This window comes from Tripterygium wilfordii, chromosome 13, assembly GCF_013401445.1.
Source record: "Tripterygium wilfordii isolate XIE 37 chromosome 13, ASM1340144v1, whole genome shotgun sequence".
Classification (NCBI taxonomy): Eukaryota; Viridiplantae; Streptophyta; class Magnoliopsida; order Celastrales; family Celastraceae; genus Tripterygium; species Tripterygium wilfordii.
In genome coordinates this window covers 9,229,762-9,241,574 of record NC_052244.1, presented here as the reverse complement: position 1 = coordinate 9,241,574, position 11,813 = coordinate 9,229,762, and the positions used below count along the sequence as shown (strand labels likewise).

The 11,813-nt window shown below is 37.9% G+C and overlaps 1 protein-coding gene across 1 annotated transcript; it reads right to left on the bottom strand.

The window, feature by feature from the left end:
* On the bottom strand, window positions 1-11,430 carry LOC120013328. The gene is made up of 13 exons (XM_038865102.1): window positions 7,932-11,430; window positions 7,285-7,401; window positions 6,989-7,181; window positions 6,741-6,907; window positions 6,465-6,639; window positions 5,777-5,838; window positions 4,509-4,590; window positions 2,635-2,692; window positions 2,333-2,457; window positions 1,676-1,759; window positions 1,504-1,574; window positions 389-970; window positions 1-287 (listed from the first exon to the last, which is right to left on the bottom strand). The coding sequence occupies exons 1-12, from the start codon at window positions 8,405-8,407 to the stop codon at window positions 841-843; spliced, it is 1,740 nt and encodes a 579-aa protein (XP_038721030.1). The 5' UTR covers window positions 8,408-11,430; the 3' UTR covers window positions 1-287; window positions 389-840.
* Window positions 11,431-11,813: the final 383 nt, after the last annotated feature.

Below are 11,813 nucleotides of genomic sequence, written 5' to 3'. Positions count from 1 at the left end.
TCCAAACACACTCTGAATCAATTCAAATATTCAAGAATTTACATGTAGCTAAAAAAACACAGTGTGTTTTGGAAGTCGAGAGTTTGACTGCTTGGTTTGATGCTCACTTACAAAACAAACAACACAACAACAACTAATGCAGCTCAAAGAAGGTTTTCCTCATTTACCCCCTTAAACAAGTGGTGAGCATGCCTTGCCACAAGGGCAAAGGGATCCTTGAAAGACTTAACTTCTTCACTTGGGTACTCCCAAAACTTAGTAGTTGATCAGACAAGTTGGTTAGGTTGCTGCCATAGAAAAACAAGTTGGTTAGAAGATTGAAAAGAGCATTTAAGAATGTTTTGTTTCGTACAACTAAACCCACAGACAGGGTGGATGCCCGACTCACCCGATTCTTTGACATAGTAGATCCTCTCCAATCTCCATTCATAAATACACCCACTTCAAAAATATCCAGAGACAGGATAGATATTTCCAACGTTGCCTTCTGTTCTCACTTCAAAAATACACTCACTTCTCTAATGGGAAAGGTTAGGGGAGAAAGATGCAAGCTTGCAAGCAAAACAAAGATTGACAGAGAATGGTTACAAACAGTTGCATACCCTCATCATACAGCAAAACAGGGGCCTCACCTGTTGTTCTCAAAATTCCTTTTCCTTCATCTTTTACTTTACAACAGTTCTAGGGCTCAATCACCTACATTCTAACTGATTAAACAGCTTTATGATACAATAACTTATAGAATGATATTCCTTTTCATAGCTAACAAGACAAGGTACTAGTAGCACATCTCCGCTTCTACAGTGTAGATTTGAAAACTGTTATTACAGTAATTGGAATTTATAAGCCGCTATTCTGATGTGATTGTATGGAACATCTTTGTTCAGCCATCTCAGAGTTCAATATCTTGCTAAGGGAACGATATTGCAGGCGAACGTTCTCACCACCGCCCACAACCTTAAGTAAATACCTGCAAGAAATGAGAGACAAATCGGCTCATATTCCGCGTAAAACCAAAGGCCTAATTCTTTTCTCTTCCTTTACATAACAAATTTCACATGCTAGATGAACAAGTCATTAGTATTGTTGTTATTATTATTATTATTTGTGAAACTAAAAGAAGAAAATGAGATTAAAGGGTGCTAGGGGAGTGCTGCCCATGTACAAGAGGAAGATGGCCAAATAACAAGGTACATAAAACTATTATGACATCTGGTAGGACATTTCCATCTATATTACATTATTACTTTAAACCAATTGAAATAGCCAGGTAAACAATTTTCATACACAAGGCTCCCACAGTGGAGGCAGCTCGGGGAATGGGAGACGTACGTAATCTAAAATTTATGATCCCTAGATTGCAGTGAAACAAACTTTGCCATTACCTCAAGGTTTGCCCTCGAGTTTAGGCACTCATTAAATGAAAACCAAAACTTATTATACAAATGTTATCAAAAGGTATGCTGTTTTATAATTGAAAGAAAGTAGATCTGCCAAACTTACCAGCCATTGAGGCATTGGGATGTGATGATTGCTTCCTTACCAACAAATTTTTCTGGCGTCCTCCTATTTCCCTGACCAGTTCAGTTACCATTAGATAATCATTAGTAATCAAGTTGTAGCAATAATAAACAATCAAAACCATTGCAGGAAAAGAAATTCAAAAAGTTCTCACCTTTATTAACACCTTCTCGTTTACAGAAAAAGGATACTGCACCCCTCTATGCAACCCATCATCAGGAGCAAGATCCCCATTTTCCTGAAGATACAAAAGCAGCCAAGGGTCATGAATGTATTTATTTGAAACAACATAAAAGCTCTAGTTGGACATTGGTTTTCTATCTATAGAATGTTCTGAAATGAAACTTTTTTTAAGTTTCTACTAAATCCTCGTATTGAGTTGACTAGACAGTAAGTTAAAAGGATATACATCACATGCATTGACAGCAGCCACTGTTTATCAATAAAAACCATATTTTACAACATGTATGTTACAAAAGATTGTATAATTTACCAAAAAACTTGAGGAAAGCCTTTTTCAAGGTGGATTTTTATCTTTATAAGCATTAAGGAAGCAGAAATTTTTTGAACATTTAGGATTTTCATACAAATTTGAATCCATGGTTTGCAGCCTCTCATTGATTTATTGTTAAACTTATTACATCTACAATTTCTTTTATCGTTTAAAGGCTGCCACCATTCTACCCCATTTCACTTCCACAGAAAGTCATATCATACTGCTCTGATAGTATTATCGCCTTGAGACAGTTGTGCTGCAGAAAAATATTGAAAGACCAAATAAGGGTAATAGGATCCCCTGATTGAAGCATACCCTGTTTGGTCTTCTAATCGAATCTGTTTGTTCACCCATTTCTTTGCGACGCTTACGAAGAGTCGCATTGTGGAATAGTCTTCGATCATCTTCCTGCTTTACAGCTGCAGCTGCTGCTCTAAGAGCTGCAAGCAAAAGTTGTTTGTAAGAGCGAAAGTCTCAGAAAATAAATGGATTGAACTTTTCATCGAATGTGCTATTAGTTGTGTATCAAAAGCTAGAAAAAGTCTATTACAATAGAGTCAGAGAGAGTGTCGAAATTTCATTCATACAAGTAGATTAAAAAGTGAAGAAGAATGTACCAAGATTAGGGATTAATGACCCGGTCTGAATTTCTGCACTGCAGAGGGTACACCTGGACTGTGATGCAAACAACAATTATATATTGTCCAACCTGTTGTCAGAAAACATAGCATCTAAATTGTAAAAGTATATTTACATTTCTACAATGTCAATCTTTCAAAATCGTCATTATCATTTTAACATTTAGTAAAGATCACAACCCAATTGGGATGTGTAGGGGAGGCGGGGGTGCGGGAAAACAGCAGCATCACTTCTTTATTAGTTATACTTGAAAACCAGATGTCTATGGCTAGGTTTAGCAAAATCAGAGGCTCAGAGCTAAGTAATCTCTCAAATTTTAATATGAATTGGCTCAAGGCCTTAGACAGCAAAAACAATGAAGCTCCCGCAGATAGGGAAGGCCAGCCAGGCCATATGCCCGTGGGAAAGGAAACTTTGAAAAAGTGCAAGATGAAATTGGAAGATATCCGCCCTAAACTTAAATCTTCTAGAAGATTAACACTCTTACTTTTCTACAAGCAAGAAGTAGACCGACCCCCATGCAATTAGTAATGTGGTAGGAGATATTGGTACCAAAAGCCACGTGCACACTTTTTGACAATTGACAAGTGAAACCTGTCAAAGCTGGGTTTACAAGTATTTTCATAAGTAACTGAAGGTGGAATTAGAATTAGAGGGTCTGCTAGGAAAATAGACCCACTTATTCAGGACAATCTGTTATTGTCAAAACGGTTTTGATAAGTGGCATAGGTATTGCGTAGCCAAGTCCAGATAATTATAAAGATCAATTATAATTCAGTTCGATCATTGTGTCTAGGGTGTAAGCCAAAAAATTTGCCAGTAATATGAGGGTAATGCTAAGGACATGTTTGCTCTTCCCAGACCAGCAGTGGCACGAATTTTGTGCACTAGGTTGCTTTTTTTACTGTTAAAAAAAAGAAGCTTACTTCCTTTGATTTTCACTTTCATGAGGTAAAGCATACATTTTCACATGCAAACATATTGTCTCTCTGAATCAAATCCATATCATGTAAAGAACAATCTGGAAAAAAAAAGTCAATTCAAACGTAAGGGAAAACTTAGAATTATAGTCCAAAGTTGCAATGGCTCCTATTTGGATGCTTAAGGAGAATTTTAAGTTAGATTCCATCTTTATCTTTCTTTACTTTATCTTTCTTTAGATGAAATAGTTCATGGTTTGGCGTAATTTTTTTGTTAACGTATAGGTTGGTTATGGTTCAATGACACTTATGTTAGGCCTATTGATTCTCCCAAGTATCATATCCAGTAAAAAGAAAACGGAGATCAGAAAAAACACAGATGGAAGGGATCAGAAAATACATGGACTCAATAAGATTAGTCAAACGTGTAGTTTGCAAGGAAAAAATGGCGAAGGAAACCTTAACAGATTCTCAGCAATTTCTTACATGGGCTCATATAGTCAAACCCGAATTGCTTGGGATGATGTCTTTATAGTTTTGGCTTAAACTGACTAACTTAGCAAATTAAGTTGATAACAAACAATGCACTTTAAATATGTATTCTTCTCCAACTTGCACCTTCAAAACCATTAACAAAATTCACCTTCTCTTGACTAGGTATTGTACTTTTTTTTCTGACTTTATTTCACGCATCACATTTGGCGAAAAGTAATTGGAAATGTCTAGCGTCAGAATGATATCTTATTTGGAACTGCATAAGATACCAAGGTGTCATTCCAGTAATATATCGAATACTGGTTTACGTCAAACAATCGGCACAAACACTCTAACTCTAAAAAAGGGGAGGGGTCTTTGTAATTGGACAAGCAATTTGATCCAAGCCACTAATGTAGTACTTAGTGATGCGGCAAATAAAAATTTGTCTGCCTTACCGTTACGATGACTCTTCTTAGCATGAGACCACCAAATGAATGTCCACATGAAACGACCGTTGCATCTTCAAGGAATGTACCTCTGAAACATTGACAAATCACCCAAACAACTATCTATTCAGAATTAAATATAAACCCGAGGAATATGATGTTGAATTGCGTTTCTTTGTAAAAGGAACAAGTCAAACCAATCCACAAGCTATGGAATACCAGATTTTAATAGAAAACAAAACTAAAAAATTAAAAAACATCAACAGAAAAGACGATTACATTCTCATCTTGAAGTTTCAAAAGAAAAGTTCATGTTAGGTTTTCAAAATAAGATGATGCATCTTCTAATCTTTCCTACAAATTTATCAAAGATTCATTAACCAACTATACTTTAACTCCCACAGTCAAGATCTTTTTCATCAGATTATCGCTTATTGCTATTTTAACTTTTTTTTAGAAGGGCGTAGGGCTATTTTGTATATAATTTAAGAAGGCAACAGAATGAAAACCCTTTTTTTCCTATTTTTGACGAAGCTTACTTACAAATAGAACTAAGAGCAAATGAAGAAGCCAACATGCACACACACTTCTCAACTAATGTTTCCATGGGCACATTCCAATTGTCAATTCATAAGCATAAATGGATCTGAAGAAAACTTAACAATGATAGAAAATTAACATGATAAAAAAATGGTACAGGTAATATATACATCTATTTCATTTCATATTATGTTAAATTCTTTGCATTTGTTTGCAGCCAGAATGGTTTTGAGAGGGATATACTCAATGAAATATGTGCATCAAACACAGAGATGTATTAAAATTACTACTTTTACAGGGCAAAAAGATACTTTTTCTCCCTCAACTATGGGGCGAGTTTCATTTTTGTCCCTAATCTTTTTTTTCTCCCATTTGCGTCCCTCAACTATTGAAAAGTATCATTTTCGTCCTTTCAAGTGAGATTGAGGTTGGGAAAAACCTGATCTGACGAACAATATGATGCCACATAGGATTTTTCAATGGCCGGATTTATTCGAGGGATAAACATGGTGCTCTCCCATAGTTGGAGGACGAAAAAGGGAAAAAAAAGAAGTTAAGGGACGAAAATGAAACCCGACCAATAGTTGAGGGATGAAAAGTACTCATATGCCATTTTTACAGATTAGCATCACCCCGATCAAAACGAGACTTGACAATGTAACTGAAACAGTACAAGACATCAATATGGCTTCATAAATGGCAAAAGCAATACAAATTGCAACCACATAATAACTTACGATAAGGGATCTGAGAGAACACTTCTTAATGAAGGTTCTTTATTCAAACTGTCTCTCGAGACCTGCGTGAGCAACCCACAATAATAATTGAAGAAATTTAGTCAAAATACCTATGAGATTGCAAGTTAGAATTGGGCAACAAAATGATTGTCACCATCAAAATTGAGAAACAATTTGAAAGAAAAAAATTACACGCCTTAAAATCTCCATAAGATTTAACAATCACATGTTCACTAATTCTGTAACTAATTGTAATTTTCTCTTAACGAGTATAAAATGCGTCAAACAACGAATGTTCACAAACAAAACCTTGACAAATCTTCATTCAGTGATGACTAACAACATGTTTTAATCTACTGTTGCTTAATGGTTCACCTTGAGTCCTATATCCAATTAAGAAAACAAAACCACTCAAAAACTGTACACATTTTTGAAGGAATATTATTATTATTTGAGAAGAAAAGGATATTTTACTCGACAAAATAAAGTCGATCGTCAAAAATTAAAAAGTTCTATTTTAGTAGTAATCTGATTTTAAAAACTTAATAAAAGCCAAAAATAGCGCGAGTTCAAAAATAAAAAAGCCATAAAAAGAAGCAGCTGGTAGAGCTTTTTATAGACCTTCTTCGTTTAGTTTTATGCTTCTACTGTAAATTCAGTGCACAAGTTTTTCAAAAACATAACTTACACAGGCATTATCACATTGATTGAAGGTTATATCTTCCTCAGCAGAAAGGCCATCCATAAACTGGTTAACAGTTATGGGTACATAGCTCTGAGGAATGATATGACCGGCTGCAGCAATTGGGGAACAATCTAAGATAGCATTGCCCTGTGGCATAAGCCTGAATGCCAGAGACATCCTGCAATGACAAAGGTTCAGCAGGTGTTTTGATGTGAAACCTAATTCATACAACCAAACAAATTCATCTCTAATCTCATGCTTAACTCAAATTAGAAGTACCTCCCACAGCTGTTGGTGCCTGAAGAACAATCGGGAGCAGCTCTATATGAAGCAGCAGGACGAAGGCCAGCAGTAGCATGGCTAAGTGCCTTGCCTGTAATCAGTAAAAGATCTCCTGGTACAGACCCACTATCTGCTAGGTACCAGCGACCATTGGGGTCACAAACCTAAAAGACTTTATAAATATATGAATTTTGATGCTTTTAGGAAAAAAGTTGTTGAGACATAGAGTTAACATATAACAACACCTGCAGACCAGGACTATCTGAAGCTATCAATGTCAACAATCCCTTTTCGACTTCATCATTAACCAATACTTTCCCTCCCCCAATGGCCCCTTTTCCACTTTGCAATGACATAACAGAGAAGGCCGCAACAAGTACTGACGAGGAAACCTCATTAGCAGGCAATGGTGTGTCATCAAGCATATGGTTAAAAACACTGCACAATTATATCTTATGAGTGGGATATATTTGAAAATTGTGGAAATAGGAAAAACTAAAGCGGAACAATTTGTACCAAAAGTTCACATGACCATTCTTACTCGCTCCGTAGACGAAGATGCCTAGCCATTGCACACAGAGCAACCCTAGCTGCCTTACCCATGTACCTAAAACTTTCAGCCATGCATGGGGGAGATGAGTCCCAATCTTCCAAAGACCTTCACCAGACAAGCTTAGGATATAAAAATTGCAGAAACAACCATCTAAATTAACAAAGAACAAGAATGATGGCCAGAGTCGAAGCATGGAAAGAAAAGAGAACAATTTTTTTTATTAAATAAAATAATAAATTACAAGGTGGATTGAAAAATCCGTGAGGGATAGTGGTAAATAATAACGATTAGTTAAACATCATCATGCTTATGCCAGAACTCACACAACCAACGACCTCAGTCATATAGAGGCACTTTTATGAATGTAGTTCATGTGCCCGGGAGCATGAATCCGTGCATTCAGGCTAGGGAATATTTGTCAGTCAGTCAGGCATTTATAAAGTGAAAATTCAAGATGCTGGTGCTAGTACTACTAATCTACAACAAACATGTGCAACCTTGCCTGGCAGCAGCCAGTACCGCGGTTCTATAAACAACCAAAAGCCATAGTTCCCTAGTCAAATGAACCGGAAACTCCTACAATCGAAAAATAAAATAATCCCTATCACACTAAAAAATGTGCAACGTTTCCATACCTTCCTGCCCGATACATGTAAACCCCGCGACTTCCCTTTCCAAATCCCTGAGCTCTAGTCCTGAAATACAGCCGAGCAGCCTCGAGAGTGCACCTCATCAGCGCAGCGTCCTCAGTTCCCATCTCGATCACCGCCGCATTGTGCCTCATCAGTGATACTGAAAGAGCTTCCACCGCCTTCACATAGGCCCCGCCAGGCGCCCCATCATGAGGAATTATATCAGATAAGCGCACCCTAGCCAGCGGGCAGGCCATCGTCAGCTCTGGCTCGGCCGCGATCGGTGGCACAGGCCCAATTGCATGGTCAGCCAGACGGTGAGCGGATAATGGGGCAAGGGATAGAGGGGACGGGAACTGAGATTGGGTGGGAGTAGGGGATCTAAGAGAGGGAGTGGTGGTGGTGGAGGAAGGGGGAGGGTTCGGGAGTGAGGCCAGTGCAGAAGTGGTCTGCTCCGGTTGCATCATGATCACCACCATTAATCATTTCTGATATGCTTTGTGTTGGTTCTTGTTTGCAATTGCTTGAGAGAAGTTCAGTGTGCTGGAGCAACACCAGCAGTGCAAGAGAAAAACTGCTGCATCATTGCCGTTTCAGAAGTTGTAGATTGTTTACGCACGCTCTTCTTCTGTCTTGGTACAACCTATAATCATCACCGTTGGATTTTAAGACATCGAATGGAGACATACATTGAAAAGATTTAGGCCCCACAAGGGGGAGGGTTTACGAAAACACTAAACGTCTTTAGACTAAATGTTCATAAGTGTACATACATTTGTCACAAAGATATATAGGTGTTTAAGTAATTGCATTGGGATGCACTATTCGAACCCCCCTCCTTATAACTCCGCTATCTCATCTCATCAATCAAGCAAATAATTTATACATTTTGCATGTGTCTCATGTATAAAAGATGGGTAGAAAAGACTCGTTGAATGAAAATACTGATTACTATTCATGAGCATGTTGTTACTCTTGGCCTAAATCCTATGAGAATCTTGACAGTCTATCTCGTCTCTCTCAACAGCCACTTTCACCCCTAGGCCAGATTTTTGACCACCTCTAATCTTTCACGGTTTCACCCACACCATATCCACCTATATAAGCTGCTTCAAATGCACTTCAAACCGTGAAAGAAGGGACAACAACAGCTTATAGAGCCTCGCCAGCAGTCGGAAGAAGTGAATTTGAAAGAGCGGCGCCAACAACAACGCCAACAGCAATAGTCGCAGGTCTAACAGCAGCTCCAACTGCCTTTTTTTTTTATAATTCATGGACAAGTTTTTGGTTATACATTTATGCTATAATGGATATCTTGAGGCAATGTTTATCTGATAAATGTCATGTCTTTGTTCATGTTATTTTTTTTATTGTGGATAGTTAAAGTGCAGTTGAGATCTATTGTAGATATGGATTACTTAAATGATCTTTTCGACTATCACTTGTCAAGTAGTTCAAGTGAACATGTAAATACAGATACTGATTAAATGTTTTTAAGTAAATATTTTTTCTTTAGTGTATTTTAAGTAAATATTATTTATTTAGTGTTTTTTCTGTAAATACTCTATGTAAATTATATTGTTGGTAGGGTGATTTTATCTCAGCCGAAATAAAGCAAGAAAAGGAACATGCGGACAAGATGGCAAATAATATCAAACTTGACGATAGATGTGAATTTGAAATTGATATGGTATAATGTTTTAGTCAATCAAAATATGAGCTACTTTGTTATGTTGAATGAATATTCGTAAATTTCTAATAAGAACTAACACATTATTATCAAGTGTTCAAATCACGACAATCGTTGATCGATTGGGTTCAGCAAACCGAACGCAAATTGGGATATATCATCGTCATTTATAGATCAGATATTGGTGGGTTCGGTAAAATACACAAATTACAATTCAAATGTGATCGCGATGACGATTACCAAAGCAAGAAACCCTTAACGAAGCAGACTGACACCAAAAAAATAGAATGTCTGTTCAAATTGAGAGGGAGGAAAATGAACTAGACGATGATTGGATGGTGGAGGTGGTGTGTGCGGAGCATAATCATGATCCTGCATCATATATGGAGGGACTTCCATACCCCGGTTGGCTTTCTGAATCTGAAATTCAAATTATGGTTGACATGTCTGCGCAAAATGTCAAGTTACGAGACATATTGACGAAGTTGAAAAAGTGAGATCCAAACAACGTGAGCACCATCAGAATCATATACAATGCACGCAAGAAGCACAAGACCGCTAAGAGATCAAGTCAATCACAAATGCAAGTTGTGTTCTCATTCCTCAACGACCATGAATACTTTTTCGATTATCGGGCAAACCATACAACCAAATAGCTCGAAGATTTGTTCTTCGCACATCCTGGCTCGCTAGATCGATTGCGTGCATTACCGCACGTTTTGTTGATGGATGCGACATATCAGATCAATAGGTACGAGTTGCCTCTCCTTGAAATTGTCAGTGTTACTTCAACTAGTCAGACTTTTTGCATAGCGTTCGCATATTTACACTCAGAAAAAGAGGCCAGTTATACTTGGGCTTTGGAATGTTTGCGATTTGCAATGCATGGATGTACTAGCTCACGAGTTATCATTACGGACAGAGAGTTGGAGCTGATGAAAGCGTGTGCTCAGGTATTTCCTGAGGCTTCGAAACTACTTTGTAGATGGCACATCTATCAAAGTATTTTAACCAAATGCAAGCTATCAATGCAAGACAAAAGAGCATGGAATGCATTCTACCGCATGTGGACTACGGTGCTCAAGTCTAAAAATGAAAGCGCGTACATGAGTAATATGGCATGCCTTGAAGTAGTCTTACAGAAGTTCCCGACAGTGATGAAATATCTGAAAGATGTATGACTGATACCATATAAGGAGATATTTCTATCCGCCTGGATCGACAAATATCTGCATTTCGGGAACCACACGACTAATAAGATCGAGAGTCAGCATGCTAAGCTGAAAAGATATTTATGCCCGTCACAGTCAGACTTGGAGAGATCCATGTCATGGATTCATCAGGTTATCTTGTCTCAGAACACAGCTATCAAAGCTAGCATTGAGAGAAGTCGAACCATCGTCTAACACCGATTCAATATACAGCACCTTCGGGATTTATGTGGTTTTGTTTCAATCGAGGCGTTGAATATGATGTTGATCGAGTTTGAGCGGTCGAAAGATGTTGGACAAATTGCTTACAAATGCGGATGTCACCTTCGTAGGACGAACTACCGTGTGCTCACGAACAAACCATGTACGTGAGCAAAGGTCATACTGTACCGCTTGATGCCATTGATAAATTTTGGAGAAAGCTTGATCTATTGCAACGTCAGTCACTTGAAGAGGATGACATCGACTGTAATGCTGATGTATAAATGTTCATAGAACAATTCATGCAGTAGACAAGACATGTTAAAGTTTGTTGGTTAAGGAAATTGAGGGAAATATTCAGACCCTCAACAACTTCTCTTCGTGAACTGGCTGTGAAGACCAATACTAGAGGACATTTGTCCACAAAGAAAAAGGTAGCCACCACCACCCGTAACAATCCAGCTGCATCTGTTGTTCATGGGAGTGATTTTGTTCAGCCTCAGGAGCCTCACAGACACAGTTCCTCATCCAGACGACCCAAATCGAAGATCTTTGAGTACGATTTTTTCCAATTTTATGAACTAGTGAGACATAGTTGCTCCTCTATTTACAATACTCAGTCTCTCTCTACACAAGGAAGTTCGATGCCAAGAAAGGAAAACTATTCTTTACGATCCTATATTGATCAGTTTTCAACTATACTACATCCTTACATTAGGGACGTACAAGATGTAAAAGCTGATGGAAATTGTGACTTTCGATCGATAGTTGTGTGTCTTGGTC

Coding starts and splice junctions, on each gene's coding strand:
- LOC120013328 (XM_038865102.1), bottom strand. CDS start 8,407: ATGGTGGTGATCATGATGCAACCGGAGCAGACCACTTCTGCACTGGCC. Junction 7,182..7,284: donor CATCTTCGTCTACGGAGCGA/GTAAGAATGGTC, acceptor ATAATTGTGCAG/TGTTTTTAACCATATGCTTG. Junction 2,458..2,634: donor GTCATTAATCCCTAATCTTG/GTACATTCTTCT, acceptor TTTTGCTTGCAG/CTCTTAGAGCAGCAGCTGCA.